We start from the raw sequence: 18,904 nt of genomic DNA, 5'->3' as shown, positions 1-18,904 counted from the left end.
GAGGAATTAGCACAGTGGAACATGAAACAAAAGCACGATAGAATGGCGTACGTGAGGGGACACTGGCTTTGGCTCGGTATTCGTTGACTTATTTTGAGAGTACGGAGATTCGGACGAATAACGTCGCGTTGATACCCGGTGCTGTGATGTGGGGCTAACTGTCGGATGAACTGACCTCCACGATCGCGCAGTTGATGTGAGAATTCGGTCTAATCGTTGCATGGCGTGAGTTGAAAATATATCCTAAATTTGAACAGATTCAGATCACAATCACCGTCCTATCGACAGTCAGTTTGCCTCTAGAAAGCTGAATTTGATACGGATAGATGTCGTAAATTAATTCGCGATTGAAGTAACTTCGCCTCAGATGGCGATGGAGATGCCCAGCCCTTCCACATGACTGCACCGCCACAGAATTATAACCGGACTCGTGCGGCTTTTAGAATGCCCTGTACACAACCGGCGCAAATGTCGCACACAAATTATATCTTGCAAGGCGCTAACGCCAAAGGAGCCAAGCGCTAATATTTACAGTTCTGAGCCAGCTGTAAATAGACTAGTGAAATTGAACTCTACTGAACGTCAAAACCTTACTATGGACACAGGTGGCGTCACATCCGGTGGCATGAACAAATTGAAAGATAGCCCTCGTACGGGCGATTTCTATTCAAACATGCTATTCCGTTCCTCTAGCCAACTCGGGCGACAGAACTGTTCATATTGAATGCTGCTAAACTCACAGGGTACTTTACAATTTTGATTCTTGTTTAATTTGTCACACTGTGTTGTCATTCCAGTAGCGGAGCGGGGTAATCATAACGGGGTTTCTTCCACATTCATACTCGCCTACAATGAACGCAGATCAGATCAGTAGCAACAACGAGGTCCTGTATTCTTCAGCAGATTTTGACGAGCAGGAGAATCCTTATGAGAGCAAATTTGCCGATTACGTCGAAGCCGAAAGGAGAGTACCACCGAGTGAGGCAGTGAGTAGTGACAAGACTTCCGAGATGCTTCATGCTCGCGGCCAGGAAATTGTGGTGGCCATGCCGTCAGAGTTCCCAAACAGAGGTGTAATGCCCTATTCGATGTTTGGGTCGATGCTGCTGAGAGGGAAGGCAATTGCACAGACTTGGTACGATGCGAATGTCGGCTTGCTTCTATTTGCGATGGGCCAGTTGTTTAGTAGTTCAATGAACTTGTTTACGAGAATATTGGAGACCACATCCGATCCACCATTTCATGCAATGCAGATCGTTTTCACGCGAATGAGCATAACCACACTTGCGTGCACATTTTATATGTGGATGAAGGGTGTAAGGTGTTTACTAGTAGTCATAAGTGATGGTAGTGGCTGATCGTGGTGTAGGTTCCGGATGCACCTCTAGGACCCGAAGAAGTCAGGCCATTGTTGGTCGCCCGCGGATTAACTGGATTCTTCGGTCTCTTTGGCATGTACTACTCGTTGACGTAAGTTACAACCATGTATTCTGTGCGTATGAATGACTAACTGGGTATAAGCTATCTGTCGCTTTCAGATGCAACGGTCATTAGTTTCTTATCGCCAACAGTCGCCGGGTTTGCTTGTTCGATCTTTATTAAAGAAAAATTTGGTCGAGTGGACAAAATTGCGGGCTTTATATCATTTTTCGGTGTCATATTAATTGCGCAGCCCACACAGAACTTGACAGCAGGAGACAACACAGTCACAACAGGCCAACGATTGGGAGCAGTAGGTGTCGCACTACTCGGTGTCCTCGGTGCAGCAGGTGCATTCACGACGATCAGATGCATCGGCCAACGTGCACATCCTCTTATTTCGGTCAACTACTTTGCCGTTATATGCACCATTGTCTCCTCATGCGTGCTCACACTATCGCCGAGCTTGCATTTTGTGCTTCCCCAAGCTGCTTGGCAATGGGCATTACTTTTTAGCATCGGAATCTGCGGCTTCTGCTACCAGTTCTTATTGACCGCGGGTTTGCAGCGCGAAAAGGCGGGACGGGCTGGTAATATGTTATACCTTCAAATGTTCCTTGCTTTTCTCTTTGAGAAGCTGGTGTGGAATGACACCCCTCATTGGATGGAATTTGCAGGAAGTGGAATCATTTTAGGATCGGCAGTGTGGGTTGCAGTAAGCAAACGCAAGACAGAGACAGGATATGACAAGGTTAGTACTACTGTCACTGCAGACGACATAGAGTCGCAATCACAACGGCCCACGGAAACATACGAGTTGAGTGATATGACCGCTAACCCAATCACTCCTATTCCTCCACCTGTCACAGTTACGAACATCCACGACCATGAATCAAAGTCCCGGCTCGGGAAACACAGCATTACTAGAATACAAAATTGATTAGAAATTTTGGTACACATGGTTTCATTTACATGGCCAGCTATTCATATATACAAGGTTGATTTCTTTCTGGTTTTTGGGCACTTGTTGGAAATGCATTTGGATGAGGATATACACGATATTAGCAGATGTGCATACAGGCATGATATACACGGTTCTTGGTTACTCGGTGATAATAATCAAATAAAGATGCGAATGGTTTAGCGTGTGTGCCCAACCTTGCGAAAAATGAAACTGGCGCGGTTGGTCCAGTCTACCCAGTGACAAATCGCTCATCTGGAACTAGACTCTTATGATCGCTTGGATTCGCAGCGGCTTCGTAGATCGTGATTACAGGATCCTTCGAGAGCTAGAAAATCGACAGAATTACTCCTATTCGGACAATTAACCAATCAACATCTCATACCTCTTTCCACTCCCCTCGTAACCCAATGTAGGTAATCTTGGTGGTGTCCTCGCCGTGATTGTCAACAATAAACAAGGAAATGCTTTGTACGTTTGAAAATATAGCGCGTTTCAGGGGATACTCGACGATGTCCAATGTTCCAACTGGGTGCTCGATGGTTGCATCTGCCTTTAGATCTGTCGCCATTGCAAAATCAATGTCGCTCCGGTTCCGGAAGAGCTTGATGGTCTTGGGCGCGTGCGCGTCGGGAGCTGACCGAATTAGTATTGAATACAGCTTGACAAGGCCAGTGAATCTGCAGGAATGAGCCCTTTCCAACAAAACGCGCCAGTCTTGACATACGGTATAAACATAATCAGCTGTTCGTCTGCATCGCTCTCTAGCACCTAAACGTACACGTCCGACTGGTTAGTATTGTTTGCTAGAAACGCACAGCTACAGACCTTTTCAGTATCATATCGGTCACTCCAAGGCTTAATCACGTCACGGCCAGCATTAGGTTCGCTTTCGTTCATGGTCCAGATCTGGTCATGGTAGATATGACTATATAGAGACTGCGAATCAAATGTCGTGTCGGGCGGCGGACTATGCGAATGGTCATGTCCGTGGTTGTCTTGAGAATGACTGTGACTATGGCTGTGTTCTGACATCTGTGACGACTGGTGCCCGACTGCCAAAAACGCAGGTGACGAAGATTGCCTTTTGGCAGTGATGTTGTTTCATTCAATGATCTTGTTCACGGGATATCGGCGCGAGGAGCAGGTACGCCGTTTTTAGAGCCTGCGACTCCGTACCTCACTATGACGAAATTGCTAAACCTGTTGTGGTCTAGCGTAGAGTGTAGAACTCTATTCTGAGTCATCGTGTGGGCATGCTTATCAGACTTACATATATAGGCAGAAGCCGATGGTGTCGGATGTTCAGTACAGGGTAGTATTATATAACTATTAGATAATATTAATTCTTTGGCTGGAAAGTGGCAATTCGGAGTAGTGTGTGAACGTGGGATGCGAGCGTTGGGTTTATGATAGATGCATATCTGAACTAGAAAATCGTTGTCAAACTGGTGAGGGCCCAGCAACGAGATTCGTCGAGCCTAGAGACCCAATATTTATACTTAATCTCTACCTCCCCCGTCTCTACGTCAATTGTTATCCCACGAAACGTATTTGCCATGGCCGGTCTTTTCAATGGAACGAAGAAGCACGTCGCAACTTATACTGAACCGGCGGTGACGGAGATATCGTCTATTCTCCAGGGTGGCTACCATCATCCACTGCTCCGGCAATGGCAGCACGAGCGACAGCTCACAAAGGTACGCAATATATTTGCCCACGTTCATACTATTCAAGTATTCACAAACGTAATTAGTCGTCTCTGATTTTTCCACTGTTCATAACCGATAACGAAGATGAGATGAGCGCAATCGAGTCGCTGCCGAATCAGAACAGGTGCGTAGTCGACAAGTGGAAGTGTCTGCAGTCAACATTAACAGGTCATAGATGGGGTGTGAACAAGGTCGTTCCGTACGTCGAGTCTCTCGTCGCCAAGGGATTGAAGGCTGTCATTCTCTTCGGCGTGCCTTTGGCCGAGGGCTGCAAAGATCCATATGGGACTTCAGCCGATGATCCAAATGGTCCTGTTATTCTCACTATTAAAGCCTTGAGAAAGGCTTGTCCGGATCTTTTCATCATTTGCGATGTTTGCATGTGCGAGTACACGAGTCATGGTCATTGTGGTATTCTGAGGGAGGACGGATCTATTATTCGGGAAGAGAGCGTTCGTCGACTAGCCGCAATCGCTGTCAATTACGCAAAGGCTGGAGCCCACTGCGTCGCTCCGTCTGATATGGTTGACGGTCGTGTGTTGGCTATCAAGCGGGGCCTAATCGATGCCGGTCTCGCCCACAAGTGCATGCTTATGTCATATTCCGCCAAGTTCAGCGGCAACCTTTACGGCCCGTTTCGCGATGCCGCCGGTTCAGCACCTAGCTTCGGCGACCGCAAGTGTTACCAACTTCCTCCCGGCGGTCGCGGTCTCGCCCGCCGTGCGATCATCCGAGATTTGGAGGAGGGGACTGATGCCATCATCGTCAAACCGTCGACTTTCTATCTCGATATCGTATCCGACGCGAAGGAACTCGCGAAAGATGTTCCTATCTGTACCTACCAGGTTTCCGGCGAATACGCCATGCTTCATGCCGCGGCTGAGAAGGGCGTCGTTGACTTGAAGACAATCGCTTTTGAGGCGGCCTATGGTTGTCTACGGGCCGGCGCTACGCTTATTATCTCTTATTTTACGCCAGACTTCCTTGACTGGCTCGACGAGTTGTAAGCGGCGCAAGTAACGCCACATATGCTTCATTTAAGAGTAAATATTTAGTGGAATAGCGGCTTTGGCAGAGGGGAGGGCGGTAATCTTTTTAGGGGCATGAAGCGTGTGTATTGTTATCTGACCATATATCAGAAATTTATTATACAATATACAGGCTATTGATTACATGCAAAGTTCAAATATATAGATTACAACGTGACCCCTAAACCCGTGTACTTCCAACATGCTCAAATCGTACAAACTCTACCAAAAATGCTATATTATTATCGATGCAAGACAAAATTACGCCATTAATGGTTCTGCTCTATTTCTTGATTTCGATGCTTGGCGTGCCGGCTCCTCCGCCTCCTCTTCTGGCTCTGCCTCCCCTTCCGCAGTCTCTCGATGGGGTTGAGGCAGCTCAGTTTCTGGTACAGTTGGGATATGCTTGACCAGCTGCAACATATAGTTAGCATCAATCATATGAACATGCGATCGCAAGTATACCTCTTCCCGTCGCATAGCTTCGAGCTCCTCTTCGATTTCGGCTTCCTCTGAATTTGTGATGGAGTTTGCAAGCATCTGGCTGACTTCCTATACACTATGTGAGCACCTGCTCCAGGACTCTCTAATAATTAATAACGTAAATACGGACATTTTGATATGCAATGCCGTCGGCAGACTCGTCAAGAAGCCTTTCAACTTTATCCATTGACATTTCCCGGTTAATCTCCCTCAGCACCTGACTTCCCTGTTGCAGCCCAAACAGCACATCCTTCTCAACTAACGCAAATTCTATACTTTGTGTCTGCCCAGCCATTAGTAAAGCTCACACACTTCCCGTTCATAATATGTACATACCAATCGTTCCAGCGTTTCAAGCTGACTATCCGTCTTCACAAGCAACTGCGCCTGATATTTACGTTTGCGCAGTGCCAGACGTGCACGCTCTTTGTCTCCCTTCTCTAGACATTGCTGTGCTATTGCACGTTCCCGGTCGAGGATTACTTGTATCCGTCGCTGGTACTGTTGGAGTTTGTCCCTCTGAATCTTCATGTCGAGGATTGCCGTGTCTTGTTTGGTGATTTTGCGATTGGGCCGTGACGAGTAATTCCCCATGATTGTCGAAGACCTCAAGGAAACCGGAAAGAAATTGCGGCGTTAGGAGATGAGTATAGAAATTTGGTTATAGATAGAATATTGATATTAAGCAATGTCCGAAGAATAGAGCATCAGTCGGGTCTTGTGGTAGATGTTGCGATGGGGTTCTGTCCGGGAGACTTAAGGTACAAACTAGAACAGCTTAGCTGATCGCGCCGCGCGGCGCTCGTTGGGACTTCCCCAGCGTCCAAAAATTTCTTGATATTCATTCTCGACATTCGCGTTTCAAAGTACACGCACCTAACCTCACAAAGTGATTCGACTTTACAGCTTCCAATCGACTCTAAGCTAATGGGTGGGACAAGACGATAAAAAATGGGACGTCGAATACGAAATTTAAACACTGGAGGTTCAAATGGCCCTCTTCTTTCTACCGCCGCGATTGATAGTAGAGTATACAGTCTCATCTCGGGCTACCTCGCTTCCAACGCCGAAGCGAACCAGCCAGCATTATCCGCCCGTCAAATGCCGCCGTCTGCGTTACTACAGATCGTCCAAAGCTCGGATGCTACGCTCCGGAGACTCAAGAAGAATGTCGTAGAGAAGAGTGTTGATAATGTGCTGCGACAGATCATTGCTGAGGAACGGGAGGCTGCTAATGCCGATGCAAACGAACAGATTGAGCTGGATAGTGATTTTGACGGCGTAGACGAGTCGAGTCTGATGGAAGTTAAGGTAAGAGTGTAGTTTCGCGAGGTTTGATCACATCTGTTAATTAACTGGATCAGGACACCAATGCAATGAATAAGGGTATTGTCGGATTGTGGGATACGGGCAGTAACACTCGCCAAACCCCGGACGAGATTCCTGATGATCCTGCTGCTGCTGGCAATGACACCATTGCGGCTGCATCTAATTCGTCCTTGAGTGTGGCGCCTTCGGCTCCGACTACGAAATTAATAAAAGTAGCATCTGCGCCGACCGAACAACGCCAGCAGACGCAGGCATCGAAGAAGCGCGACCGTGGCCAGGCAAGTGACAGCAACTCTAACAAGCGGTCAAAAGGAGGCTCAACAGCAGACAAAGAGGATAGATCACCGCCGATGAACATCAAATTGTCGGACATTGGTGGCATGGATCATATTGTCGCAGAGATGCTGGAATTGGTAGGCATGCCAATTATGCATCCAGAAATTTATCTACACACTGGCATCCATCCCCCTAGGTCGGTCAATATATATGCTGCTATGACTAAGAGTTTCGACGAGCTATTGTGTGCTGACTATGATATGACAGAGGCGTACTCCTTCACGGCCCACCCGGATGTGGTAAGACAATGCTCGCTAATGCTATTGCCGGAGAACTAGGTGTTCCATTTATATCTCTTTCCGCGCCGTCAATTGTCTCTGGTATGTCGGGAGAATCCGAAAAGCGAGTTCGAGAGATTTTCGAAGAAGCGCGATCAATAGCGCCATGTCTGATATTTCTCGACGAGATTGACGCCATTACGCCAAAGCGAGAAAGTGCACAGCGAGAAATGGAGCGTCGGATAGTGGCGCAGATTTTAACTTGCATGGATGGTGAGGACAGTTTGTTTTCTTGGCGGTGAGTTTTCTAACAGTTCTTAGACCTATCCTTAGAAAAGACGGATGGTAAGGTGGTAATGATCATAGGTGCTACGAATCGGCCTGATTCGTTAGACCCGGCGCTCCGGCGTGCCGGCAGATTCGACCGTGAAATTCAAATGAGCGTTCCGGATGAGATTTCGAGAGAAAGCATTTTGCGCGTTTTGTCTCGGAAGCTAAGGTTGTCCGGAGATTTTGATTTTAAAGCGTTGGCGAAGTTGACTTCCGGATATGTTGGTGCTGACTTGAATGCTTTGACGACGGCGGCTGGTATTGCAGCCATCAAGCGGATATTTAGGGAGTTGAAACCAATTAACCCACCCCCTTCGCCTGAGCTCGAGGCTGGAACTGCCGACGGAATTGCGGTCGAGGAACGCACTGAGGAATTTGTCAAACAACGTTCCGGAGACGAAGATTACATGGACGTGGACGTTATCGATATTGATGATGACGATGACGACATTCCAGCTCCTCAGAAACTTCAGCATGACCTAGACAAGAAAGAAAACAGTATAATACAGCAATTCCTAAAAGATTTCCCGGAAAAGTTGACATCAGAGCAGCTAGAACCCCTGTCAATTACTGTCGAGGACTTCATGACCGCGCTTCCCAGTGTCCAACCATCGAGCAAACGAGAAGGATTTGCTACGATCCCCGATGTTACATGGGCTGATGTTGGTGCTTTGGAACGTGTTCGGATAGAACTTCAAATGGCGATCGTGCATCCAATTCGACGGCCGGAATTGTATGCTCAGGTTGGAATTACGGCTCCTGCCGGTGTGCTGCTATGGGGTCCTCCTGGATGTGGTAAAACACTGTTAGCGAAAGCTGTTGCAAACGAGAGTCGGGCCAATTTTATCTCAGTGCGAGGTCCAGAGTTGCTAAATAAGGTATGCGCATCTATGCAATACATTTGGACGACTAGCTGACGAACCATAGTTTGTTGGTGAATCTGAGCGCGCTGTGCGCCAAGTGTTTCTACGAGCCCGAGCTTCTGTGCCGTGCGTTATCTTCTTTGACGAATTAGACGCGTTGGTTCCCAAGCGCGATGACTCGTTATCAGAATCATCCGCACGAGTAGTCAACACTCTGCTCACGGAACTCGACGGCTTGAATGATCGCAATGGCATCTACGTTATTGCCGCCACTAATAGACCAGACATTATTGATCCCGCGATGCTACGTCCCGGACGTCTAGACAAGCCCTTATTTGTTGAGCTTCCCACCGCAGAAGAGCGGGCCGCAATCCTGCGAACAGTCGTCGGAAATAATACCCCCATCGACGTGTCTGTCAATTTAGACGCTATTGCTACAGACTTACGATGCCGAAATTTCAGCGGTGCTGATCTGGCAGCATTAATCCGCGAAGCCGCCGTCGCTGCCTTGCGGACAGCTGTATTCGCGCTGAAAGACGAACATGGAAATATCGGAGAAGGCACCGGCGAGGTTCTAACACCGAAAGTCGTGGTTACCGGGGATGACTTCGAGACCGCGTTCAAGAATGTGAAGCCGAGCGTATCTGATAAAGATCGGGCAAAGTATGAGCGACTAGGACGTGAATATGGATGGAGAAAGGAGTAATTAGCGGTTCAAAAGTGCGGATGTTTATTTTTGTATATTATCATTGTTTAGAAGGAATATAGACTTTAAGTACGCGGACTATGTATTTAGTGAAATATCTTGATAACCAAAGTGAGATGTTATGACTGCTAGGATTGACTGCCGAGCGCGTAGCAACGCGTTCGATAACAGATGTAACTCAGGCTACCACCCCTGCGTGGAGATAAGTTAGTATATCATCGTCACTGCCGAGACGGGGTTGTTGGTTATGCAGACATGACCCTTTGTCTATTTGTGCTCCATATGGTCAACTAACCGGCAACTCGATCTTTAAAAGTGCTTGCTTTCTAAAGAGCTTTTCAGATCTTAGTATATGTCTCGCAATGTGGACAATTTTAGAATTGTCAACCGAGAATGGGTACCTAAAGCTCATTGAAATATCACGGATATCTCAGTAAAAATCTCTATGCGCATATTATTTGTGCTAATTAACAATACGTAGCATTGAAGCTATGTTGTTGTCTATATCAATACATCCAAATACGCTGATCAATTTTGTTGCGCCAGTCTCCTTACTAAAGCCACTCAGGGCCATTACTCCCAATCATCTAGCTCTCTGTTGAAAAGCTCCTTATTACTTGAATTTCTCGCTTTTCTGATATCGTCGTCTCTGATCTTTTTAGTCTCTTTCTTGAAGCTCTTAATAATCTCTTTCAGTCTCGGATCATCTAGTTCTTCTTCTTCAGGCTCTTCGTCGTCCGGACTCCGTGACGCCGATTGCCCTGCCGACAGGCCTCCCCGAGCACGCTCGTATGTAGTAGAACCCAAAGGATCGAGGGAAAGTCTCACTATTCTATTCTTTGAATAATGCGCCGGCAAGCCATGCGACAGAATTCTTCTCACGTGTGCCAATCTCAAATACGCGGCCCATGAATCAATAGACAGCGTAAGGCCCTGCTCAAACCTCAAAGTCAAGTGGATATTTGAATTTACGTTCGACGACAGTGACAAGACCGAGGAGTCTATGCTGGGACGTTCGTAACCCATTGTATCTGACTCGACTTCGACGTCGGTATGACCGATTGCTGTCTTAACTGTTTCTAAAATGTCACGAAAAATGGAACGTTGTGCTCGACGTGAGGACTTTGCCAACCTCTTAGTTGAGCTTGTCGAGAGCTGGGTGAGGAGACTGACTAACTGATCATCGTCGTAGTATAGCTTTGGCAGACTAGAGGGGGTGCGTCTCGGCTGGGGACGTTCGGGCAGTGGCGTCCTTTCGGCGCCTTCTTCATCAATTTCAATCTTGTCATCTTCGCTCGACGATGACGGAGACGGTAGCGAACCAGCAGACTCAACTGGCGCGTCTACGATGTCTTCTTCCTCGGACGAATCGTCGACAAGATGGTAGTTTCCAATGTCCTCGGCGTATCTTTCGTAGAGCAGGGCAATCACTTGACCAGAGGCCATGCGCACAGAGACCTGTGATGACTCCAACTGATCGACCAAAGCGGGAACGGCACTAACGTGTCAATCATACAATCAGCATAATGGTAGTTGGAACTTACCTCTGTGATATTTCCAGAGCGTCGTCTAAAGTAGACGCAATAAATCCAAAAGTTTGGATTGCCGCCGTCACAACCTTCTCATCATCAGCAGCCTGGATCGAGCTTCCATCACTCATGATAATGTCCAGAAGAAAATCCAAAATATCTCCAGCTTCTGCTTCTCCTGAAGCAGAAGAGAAAAAGACAACAGATCCAAGAGTATAAAGACAGGCAACTTTTGTCGCTGCTTCATCTAAGCTGAAAATGAGGTTCTTCAAAATGGATATGGTGCCTGTAAACCAAACCTCATTTTCCGGATCAGTGACGACTAGAAGAGAAAGGACACGGCATGCAAGAATCGTTTCCTTCCCCGACTTGCCATTCTTAAGCGATCGTATTATACCGTCCTCAAAATCCTTATGACGATTCTCCACGATTCTCCAAGCGTATTTCATGCTCATAATCTTGGAAATCCTGCTCAAGGCATCCTCTCTACTTGAGTAGCTTGTATTCTTGCGTTCGCCCGATATCACGTCAACCAGTTCACCTAATTTTTCTCGCCAATCAATACCGGTATCAGTATCTTTCTTTCTAGACCTACTGGCACTTCTTCCACTGCTTTCAGTATCTGTGCCGTACGAATCGAGCGTATCACTGGAAGCAACGCTGTAACGTTATTAGCCAGTATTAGGTCTCGTCAGATGATATCACCCACCTCCAGTCATCATCAGAAAACATCGAAATGTCATCATCAAAATTATCCTCATCATCGGTATTAAACCGAGAACTATTTCGTGACCCTTTAGTAGGCGTCGTATATCCTGATCCACCGCGTTTCTTGCTACTCGATTTGGCGAGGCGCGAAGCTGCCATTCGTCGTAGATCCGACATGGGTGCTAATATTCTCGCACAAATATAATGCTTAGGTAGCCTTAAAGGAGGTGTCTGGCAGTTTTAGTAAAATGAGCCCGCAGCAGAGACAAGTGAAGGTGATGATATGGTAACTACTACTTGAGCGCAAGGTAGGATCTTCCCCAAATCATCAGATGCGTGCAGGTGACATCGCCTGTCTCCGCCTCGCTGACGTCATGGATTCAAACCATGCCAATTAAGTTTAGCTGAATATTGTATGTCCCCTCTGCTTCGATACAAACCCTACTGCAAAGCAATGCCCAATTTCTTCTAAGCGGAAAGTTTCTCTAGTATTATTTTATTTCGCGGATCTCTTATAATTAGCAGAGTCATAAATCATCGCTCACAACGATACTCATTCCCTACGAATGATTTCATTTTCCCTCCAACAAAACAAAAATCCTACCTGATGGCTCTACATACTATAAAACTAAATACACATTATCATATGATTCATATCGCTTCAGAGAATCCTGTCACCACTGTACAGAATGATGAGACTTGACGTGGGACAGTGTTACACCAACAGCCATTACTTTAATCACCATTTCTGTTAGTTATGTGTTCTGTCAATCAAGTTCACTGATAATCTGTAAGAACTGGCATCCACCCCACTCGGAAGATAGTTTTATTGATCGAGAGTCCGCTCCACTCAGAATTCCCATTGGCTACATCGTAATGACCCATATGTTCAGCTTTCTGACCTGTCCAGCAGGTGCCAGGATGCGTAATCGTCTACTTTCCACTGCAGAATGGGTTTTCCATAGTCGGTTGCTCTTTCGCCAACCAAGGCGACGGCGATTTAGACCCTCATTTGACCAGGATAACTGCCGACCAAGGAATCAGTTTATGGTCAGCATGAGTCATAATCATCACCCGTCAGTCTACTTCGGAACGACACATCCAAGGGGACTGAACCGAATTGGCCTGATTTTTGGGAGCGCATGGAATAGCTTGTGCATTGCTGGGTCATATCTGGCCGGTCCACTCCAGTTCAAGCCGGCGTCGTGCGCTCTGCTTGTTATTGCTCTAGTTTCGGGGTACTTCGGCTCGCCAGTAGTGAATCCAATAACACATCCTATTGGAGACTATGACTACAGGATCTGCATTTAATTTGCTCTGATATGCGGAGATAGCGATGGCTTGTAATATGGCACATTGGCGCAACGCAAACTGAATAAATAGCAAACAAGCAACTGAATGGATTACTCGATGGGCGTGCGTATGCAAATTGCTAATCAATTGTGAAGTACTTGACATAACAATGAAAAAGATTTTAACAATATACACTCAGCAGCACACTTATATCTGGAACGTGCCCTCTTCGTCTTTGAGCATCCATGTGCCAGTAATAGACATGTGAGTTTTAATTACGAGTCCGAGTCGACTTTTGAAATTAAGTATTTAAGAAAAACCCTGATCAATCAGTGTACTTATTAGTAGCTGATGGTTGCGCCGGTCAAACGGAATTGGAGCCCAAGTTTGATTTTCCGTAATCAGTGCCCAAGTAAGGCTCCATATCCTAGTGTCTAGTATGACCAAATGCTGCACTAAAACTGATGCATAATCCTCTACCGCTAAGATTTATAATCGAGACGGGAATGACTAATTCAAAGTCGAGATGTTGGCGATAGGGCGATTGTAATGATCGTGAAATTCGCCTCTTCCTCAGGGTCATGTCGAATTCGTCGATATCGAAGTGACGCTGGGGCTATAACCGCATTGTAACGGCTCTGCTCTAAATTCAGACTCGCGAATGCCACCGGCAGGCTGGGATCCTCTACCGCAAGCTCGCGAGGATGGTGCGTTCGTCAGTTGAAGCAACACCGCTTACCAAGGCTCAATACAGGACATACTATTTGTAACCTGCACTAGCGTTGTTGAACCATATGCGAGCTGATGCATTGGCTGTAAAGGGATTCCTCAACCCTTTAAATCTCTTGTTAGTTAGCACGAAGTTTTCAAATGGAGATGGATTACCTCTGTGCTAAATGATGCGAATGGTCAAGCAAGTTCACGCGCACTCCAACGACCGCAAAACTACTAATGGTCTTGGGCGACAGCTGCCTATGGCTCGCGATGATGGTTTTTAACACGGGCCGGAACCACTCGATCTGACCTGCCTTCGTCGTCCACCGGAAGACTTCGAGCTTGACTATATTATTCTTTTGCCCATCAGGGTTCTTGAAGTCTTTCAGAACGACGGACGATAATCCGTACTCGGTGACTTTTGTACAGGCAACGTCTAGAAGTCGGAGGTTATCCAGCATCTTAAATGCATCCATTGCGGCATCGGTGACAGTATCATTGCACCCAACACCCAATTCCTCTAAATTCGGAAACATATGCACAAGTAATTCCGCAGTGTGAAACATGTGCGGATCTTCCTCAAACCCATATCGCTCATAATACGTAACAAAATCCGAAGTTGAAGGCAATTTTGCGGAAAAGTCAATCGTTTGGCAGCCGTGGAGATTAAGACTCGTAAGTTTCATGCCATCGCAGCGAGCTAGACTGTCAAATATTTTTTCAAATGCTCGGGTGCTTCTGACGATACTTATACTGCAAAGAGCTTTATATTCGTCTGCTTCCTCTTGCAGGAAATATCCGTCGCCTTCGTTATCGAGAACGTCGTCATAATATCGGATTCCCCGGAACGTCTCGCAATTGCGGATACATAGTGACTCGCAAAAGTCCATGTTTAAGACTTTGCAGCTGGCTGGAACCAGCGGCACGGCTCGCATTTTTGAAGAACTAAGATAAAGCACGCGCAGTTTTGGCGTAAATTCCCGTAAATTTAATCTGAGACTTATCCTATTTCGGCTCAGCATATCATCTGTTATTCGTCTCGAGTTGACGTTGACGCAGTAGAACTCTTCTAACTCGGGAAGTAACTGGAGCACTCTTTGCAAACTGCGCGGTGAGATGATACATCCCTTAAGCTGTTGGACATACGGGAATCCTGAAGACGAAAGAACAGGACCGCCCAGTTTTAGGACCTTGAGTTGATGCTGCCGTGCATATTTGACTGTGTCATTTAGATATATAACGTCATCTGATGATCGAACAATATCCTGAATGGCATAACAATCCAAAACTCGTAACCGTGGTAGCTTTCCTTTCACAAGCAATTGTATCAATTCCGGTGAATTCTCAATTCGTATCCGCAACTCCTCTAGCTGTGGCAGCGCCGACCAAGTATTGTCTGAAAATCGATTTGAATTTCCAAAGACAGAAGTGCATACACCAAACTTAAACGATCGCAGCGCCGCTAAGTCGTGCTGTTCTAAGACTTTATTTTCGTACCCAGACTGCGTAACCTTCCCTAGCAAAACGAGTTCAGCGCAAGCGTTCGCCTGCATGTGAGTAACATTTCCTAGGGAAATACTCCTAATCCTACCTCTACCTCCCTTCAAGAGACTATGTAGTTTGTGCACAGTGATCGGCCATTTGCAGCTTTCTAGATTTATGTCTGTAACGTCTGGTAAGGACTTGTGAACTGCGGAGAACCAGGCTCGGCTGAGTCGTAACAACTGCAGCCGTTGAGACAACGGTATATGATCGAGAATTTTGAGAATAAGTTCGCGGGGCAACCGATAGACTGGGTCAACGCGAGACGGCGTTAAGTGGTTCTCCTCTCGGATGTTGGATTCACGCATGGCCCATATAATTGCTGCCTCGTATGAATGCCTGAGGACCTGCTAATTTTAGATCTCATTCAGTTTGACAGTCGATCAAAAATACTCACTGGAAACATGCTATGGTCAGAGTCAACGAGTTTTAGGCCATCTGAATAAACAAGAGCCGCCCAATTGTAATCTTGCTGCAATTGATAAAAATTACCTGCCGTCAGGTATCCCTACATGCTTCAGTACGGCTAGCATCTCTTAGACAGGCAGCACACATGCTTACCATTGGATTCTTGGGATAGCTGTATATCATCTCCATGGCGTCTCGCAATGCAAATCCCATAGCGCCAATCTTAATGGCCGCCACATATCGCTTATACAGGCAATCAAGCAAATCAATTGTCCCTGGGGTACAAGCTGAACGGTCAAGCGCCTACCATAAACAACTGATGAGCTCATCTTGCATCAGCATCAACCGTTCTCAGTACGCTACCTTTGAGTATGCACCGTACGCACTTTCAAAGCACTGACGCTCCCTCAAATCGTCGCCGAGCTCTAAATACTCTGCCGCAGTGTCGCCGTAGCCGGTTTCTCGGTCCCAAGCTACCGCCTCGAATTTGACGGCATATCGGCGATCGCCATAGATTGTAGAGTCCATTATAAAGGGAACAGCATATGTCTAGGTATGTAATAAATATTGCGTCAAATATGACGCTTTGACTTATTTTGGTAGAGGTATACTCATGCTGGTATTATCGGGTTCGTTCGTGCCTGGTAGGGCGCCGCGCAATCCCTTGGAAAACTCCTAGGAACAGCGAACCCAAAGTCCACTAAAATTACGAATTTATGATGGCCAATACTCCACTGACAAACGATAAGTCATTACTTTTGCACCCTGGTCATGAAATATATATCAGATTTTAAACTCTGTCTAACAGTGACAATTGGTCCGTATCACAATTAATAGTCGCATCGTTTCTTGATCGACCTGAATTCGTTAAAATACACATCTCACTCACAGTCTGGTATCATTCCAGCACGTAGTAAAACAGCACAAGCAACAGGAGGCAAGCTCATCAGTCCTCTCGAATCTTACGATACTCTCGGAAAAAATACTGCAATCCGCCCAGCACGACCCGTCTAGGCACGCGATTGCCAACCACATAATCCAGCATCTGACTCGGCACATCTTCCCACGCCCAAGAGTCCATCGCAACCTGGAAATCGAAATCTGGCTGGTAATCGACTGGCAACCAGTCCTCGTCGTCCATACTCACGTCCACGACCGAGACTGAGCTTGCTAAGGACGAGTTTGCGACGTCGACCACCGGGTCTGTGTCGAAAGCTGCCACATCGATGGCCCAGAGGAGGGAAATTGCGTCATGGAGTTGCGGGAGGCTTACCTTAAATTTGGAATTTTTGGGCGGTCTGACTTCGTTGCTGAACTCTGCATTCTCAATCCCCGATCCCCGCTCGGTTTCCTGTTCTCCGAGGAGCAAAACTGGCAACGGAACACGTTTAAATTCGGCCAAAATGGGCTCCTTAAATTTCTCGTTCATAAGCTTTTCATCGTCTGCATCACCCCTATTCCGACGTACAGCCGACCTGTCGACAACAACAGGATCAGCACAGGCATCGCTAGTTGTGATCCAATCCATAGAGTCATGCTCTGTATACCGCGGACCAACTAGTCCGACAATCTTCAAATTATTTCGAGTATCCGGAACGTAACTACTACCATCCGCTTCATATCCACTATCGTCTCCGCTCCGGTCGCTCTCACTCGTCCCAAAGCCCACGTCACCTTTGCTCGTGCTAGTCTCATGATTGCCGATATGATCCAACTCAATAAGCTCGTCAGCTTCCAATTCTGGCATTATATCCTCATCGTCGTCTCGACCCGCGGTATCCTTATTACTGAATATCCGCGAAAGTTTGCGTAATGTGGGAACTTCACGTGAACCTAACTCTGGGAGTTTTATCTGATTGAAGACCGGTGTTCCCTCTTGCCAACGCGGGGGAGGCGGGTTCAGCATTGGAGGCTCGCACGTAGAGAATATATTGCAAAGGAAAGTCTGGTATTTCGGATCGTTCGTATCGACTGTGGTGTCTGGAATAAGGCGCGGGAGTGGTGTGTGAGCCAGTCAGATTCAGATCTTGACTGCGCTCTGGCGACATGGATGGTGGGACCGGGCTGGATGATATATAACAGCCGCTGTTCATATTTAAGTATTCACGGCAACACCCATCAAAAGCATATGACAACATGTAAGATAAATTTGTCACCCGTAGAGGACAATTTCTAAATGACGCCGTCTTCGAGTTACATTAACCAACTTCCAGGTTCATAACAACCATGGAGTATGCCATGCGAAAGCCAGGTACTCTCTGGATGTTGAGCCGAGCCGATATCGGCAATATTTTGCCATGTTCTGCAAACTAGTTAATGTATCCTGTACAGTGATCGTAACCCAAAGTTCTAAAGCCGTCTTGTGATTCTCAGCTGCCGGTTAGGACATTCAATGTGTCTCCGGTGTCTCAATACCGAGTCTCTTCACGCCCCACCAGGCTTTCCCTATCCGATGTCTCTGAACGAGGAGTGCGCTTGCCCCATTCTCTTGTCCCTGCCTCCGGTCCTCTTGTCCGCGGTCCGGTCCGCTCGCTCGGAGATGAGGAGTTCGGGTATATGTCCAGAGCCTTTGGGTTTGTTAGGGTTGTGTCTGTCTAGTTTGCTTGTGACTTCTTGCAGAGGGCAGTTATGTATACGAGACACCGCTACTCCAGTGCTGTAAATATTGTCCAGAAAATTAGATTTGTTTCCTTGTATCACGTTGCCTCCGTTCATCGCGAGAGGCTCTCTATGTGAAGATCGCAGATCGCCCGGCATCTGTCAGTGGTTGGGGTTGGTCAAGCACGAGGCAACATACACACAAGTTAGACTATCAGTACTTTATATCGGTCTCGTCTAATATCTCGAGGAAACGGGGTTGGTGTCAAAAAAAACTACATATGTACAGCAGGTACGTACAATAATAAAGGAGAAAAAAGAGAGTTAGAATCAGATGAACTTTGATTCTGATAGTTGCAGCAGACCTCCTACAATTTATAGTACCAATGAACCTACTATTTCTAATTTTGCCATTCTATTATTCATGTGTACGCTACTTATCAAATCATGATCTTTACAGTACAACAAAACCCCATCCTCGAAGTCAGCGCATTGGCCAGTCAGGTATTTATTCCACACTCCACACCAACGTTGAACATCCAAACCCTAAAATATCTCCCTTGTCAAAAACGCGGCGCGCAAAGTTTAATGAGCAAATAAATGCCCGAATAAAGTTCATTCATGATTGGGGGGGGGGGGGGGGGGGTGTCGTCATAAATACAAAATTGACCCCCTAAAAGTAATTTTTCACGATATTTGAAGATTTAAACGAGAGAGAGGGGAATGG

At 46.7% G+C, this 18,904-nt stretch overlaps 8 protein-coding genes across 8 annotated transcripts; 3 read left to right on the top strand and 5 right to left on the bottom strand.

The window, feature by feature from the left end:
• Nucleotides 1-592: 592 nt before the first annotated feature.
• Nucleotides 593-2,780, top strand: V1508DRAFT_414478 (uncharacterized protein). The gene is made up of 3 exons (XM_066939932.1): nt 593-1,316; nt 1,370-1,470; nt 1,522-2,780. The coding sequence occupies exons 1-3, from the start codon at nt 852-854 to the stop codon at nt 2,357-2,359; spliced, it is 1,404 nt and encodes a 467-aa protein (XP_066796771.1). The 5' UTR covers nt 593-851; the 3' UTR covers nt 2,360-2,780.
• On the bottom strand, nt 2,371-3,823 carry V1508DRAFT_414473 (galactose-binding domain-like protein). The gene is made up of 4 exons (XM_066939931.1): nt 3,209-3,823; nt 3,108-3,151; nt 2,766-3,060; nt 2,371-2,708 (listed from the first exon to the last, which is right to left on the bottom strand). Exons 1-4 carry the CDS (start codon nt 3,413-3,415, stop codon nt 2,613-2,615), a joined length of 642 nt encoding a protein of 213 aa, XP_066796770.1. The 5' UTR covers nt 3,416-3,823; the 3' UTR covers nt 2,371-2,612.
• On the top strand, nt 3,661-5,299 carry V1508DRAFT_414471 (uncharacterized protein). Its single transcript, XM_066939930.1, has 3 exons — nt 3,661-4,080; nt 4,137-4,216; nt 4,268-5,299. Exons 1-3 carry the CDS (start codon nt 3,940-3,942, stop codon nt 5,097-5,099), a joined length of 1,053 nt encoding a protein of 350 aa, XP_066796769.1. The 5' UTR covers nt 3,661-3,939; the 3' UTR covers nt 5,100-5,299.
• V1508DRAFT_414470 (Snf7-domain-containing protein) lies at nt 5,208-6,345 on the bottom strand. Its single transcript, XM_066939929.1, has 3 exons — nt 5,940-6,345; nt 5,734-5,886; nt 5,208-5,672 (listed from the first exon to the last, which is right to left on the bottom strand). The coding sequence occupies exons 1-3, from the start codon at nt 6,195-6,197 to the stop codon at nt 5,382-5,384; spliced, it is 702 nt and encodes a 233-aa protein (XP_066796768.1). The 5' UTR covers nt 6,198-6,345; the 3' UTR covers nt 5,208-5,381.
• Nucleotides 6,346-6,412: 67 nt separating this feature from the next.
• Nucleotides 6,413-9,519, top strand: V1508DRAFT_368299 (P-loop containing nucleoside triphosphate hydrolase protein). The gene is made up of 5 exons (XM_066937403.1): nt 6,413-6,914; nt 6,968-7,404; nt 7,476-7,759; nt 7,808-8,694; nt 8,744-9,519. Exons 1-5 carry the CDS (start codon nt 6,555-6,557, stop codon nt 9,383-9,385), a joined length of 2,610 nt encoding a protein of 869 aa, XP_066796767.1. The 5' UTR covers nt 6,413-6,554; the 3' UTR covers nt 9,386-9,519.
• V1508DRAFT_414463 (interferon-related developmental regulator-domain-containing protein) lies at nt 9,461-11,919 on the bottom strand. The gene is made up of 3 exons (XM_066939928.1): nt 11,624-11,919; nt 10,930-11,574; nt 9,461-10,883 (listed from the first exon to the last, which is right to left on the bottom strand). The coding sequence occupies exons 1-3, from the start codon at nt 11,797-11,799 to the stop codon at nt 9,959-9,961; spliced, it is 1,746 nt and encodes a 581-aa protein (XP_066796766.1). The 5' UTR covers nt 11,800-11,919; the 3' UTR covers nt 9,461-9,958.
• A 1,877-nt stretch (nt 11,920-13,796) lies between these two features.
• On the bottom strand, nt 13,797-15,792 carry V1508DRAFT_352254 (uncharacterized protein; the record flags this gene model as incomplete). Its single annotated transcript, XM_066936849.1, has 3 exons — nt 13,797-15,518; nt 15,569-15,679; nt 15,733-15,792. The coding sequence occupies 3 exons, from the start codon at nt 15,790-15,792 to the stop codon at nt 13,797-13,799; spliced, it is 1,893 nt and encodes a 630-aa protein (XP_066796765.1).
• Nucleotides 15,793-16,288: 496 nt separating this feature from the next.
• V1508DRAFT_414456 (uncharacterized protein) lies at nt 16,289-17,763 on the bottom strand. The gene has a single exon (XM_066939927.1). It carries the CDS (start codon nt 17,483-17,485, stop codon nt 16,526-16,528), a length of 960 nt encoding a protein of 319 aa, XP_066796764.1. The 5' UTR covers nt 17,486-17,763; the 3' UTR covers nt 16,289-16,525.
• Nucleotides 17,764-18,904: the final 1,141 nt, after the last annotated feature.

The sequence above is a fragment of the Lipomyces doorenjongii genome (genome assembly GCF_038497915.1).
Source record: "Lipomyces doorenjongii strain NRRL Y-27504 unplaced genomic scaffold V1508scaffold_15, whole genome shotgun sequence".
NCBI lineage: Eukaryota > Fungi > Ascomycota > Lipomycetes > Lipomycetales > Lipomycetaceae > Lipomyces > Lipomyces doorenjongii.
Note: the sequence above shows the minus strand (reverse complement) of the source record. Positions and strands in the feature narration are given on the sequence as shown.

Coding starts and splice junctions, on each gene's coding strand:
- V1508DRAFT_368299 (XM_066937403.1), top strand. CDS start 6,555: ATGGGACGTCGAATACGAAATTTAAACACTGGAGGTTCAAATGGCCCT. Junction 6,915..6,967: donor CGAGTCTGATGGAAGTTAAG/GTAAGAGTGTAG, acceptor TAACTGGATCAG/GACACCAATGCAATGAATAA. Junction 7,405..7,475: donor ACTGGCATCCATCCCCCTAG/GTCGGTCAATAT, acceptor ATGATATGACAG/AGGCGTACTCCTTCACGGCC.
- V1508DRAFT_414470 (XM_066939929.1), bottom strand. CDS start 6,197: ATGGGGAATTACTCGTCACGGCCCAATCGCAAAATCACCAAACAAGAC. Junction 5,887..5,939: donor TTGAAACGCTGGAACGATTG/GTATGTACATAT, acceptor ATGGCTGGGCAG/ACACAAAGTATAGAATTTGC. Junction 5,673..5,733: donor ACGGCATTGCATATCAAAAT/GTCCGTATTTAC, acceptor CATAGTGTATAG/GAAGTCAGCCAGATGCTTGC.
- V1508DRAFT_414478 (XM_066939932.1), top strand. CDS start 852: ATGAACGCAGATCAGATCAGTAGCAACAACGAGGTCCTGTATTCTTCA. Junction 1,317..1,369: donor TTTATATGTGGATGAAGGGT/GTAAGGTGTTTA, acceptor ATCGTGGTGTAG/GTTCCGGATGCACCTCTAGG. Junction 1,471..1,521: donor GGCATGTACTACTCGTTGAC/GTAAGTTACAAC, acceptor ACTGGGTATAAG/CTATCTGTCGCTTTCAGATG.
- V1508DRAFT_414473 (XM_066939931.1), bottom strand. CDS start 3,415: ATGTCAGAACACAGCCATAGTCACAGTCATTCTCAAGACAACCACGGA. Junction 3,152..3,208: donor ACCGATATGATACTGAAAAG/GTCTGTAGCTGT, acceptor GTGTACGTTTAG/GTGCTAGAGAGCGATGCAGA. Junction 3,061..3,107: donor CAGCTGATTATGTTTATACC/GTATGTCAAGAC, acceptor TCATTCCTGCAG/ATTCACTGGCCTTGTCAAGC.
- V1508DRAFT_414456 (XM_066939927.1), bottom strand. CDS start 17,485: ATGCTGAACCCGCCTCCCCCGCGTTGGCAAGAGGGAACACCGGTCTTC.
- V1508DRAFT_414463 (XM_066939928.1), bottom strand. CDS start 11,799: ATGTCGGATCTACGACGAATGGCAGCTTCGCGCCTCGCCAAATCGAGT. Junction 11,575..11,623: donor TTTTCTGATGATGACTGGAG/GTGGGTGATATC, acceptor ATAACGTTACAG/CGTTGCTTCCAGTGATACGC. Junction 10,884..10,929: donor GCTCTGGAAATATCACAGAG/GTAAGTTCCAAC, acceptor TTGACACGTTAG/TGCCGTTCCCGCTTTGGTCG.
- V1508DRAFT_414471 (XM_066939930.1), top strand. CDS start 3,940: ATGGCCGGTCTTTTCAATGGAACGAAGAAGCACGTCGCAACTTATACT. Junction 4,081..4,136: donor ACGAGCGACAGCTCACAAAG/GTACGCAATATA, acceptor AAACGTAATTAG/TCGTCTCTGATTTTTCCACT. Junction 4,217..4,267: donor TCGCTGCCGAATCAGAACAG/GTGCGTAGTCGA, acceptor AACAGGTCATAG/ATGGGGTGTGAACAAGGTCG.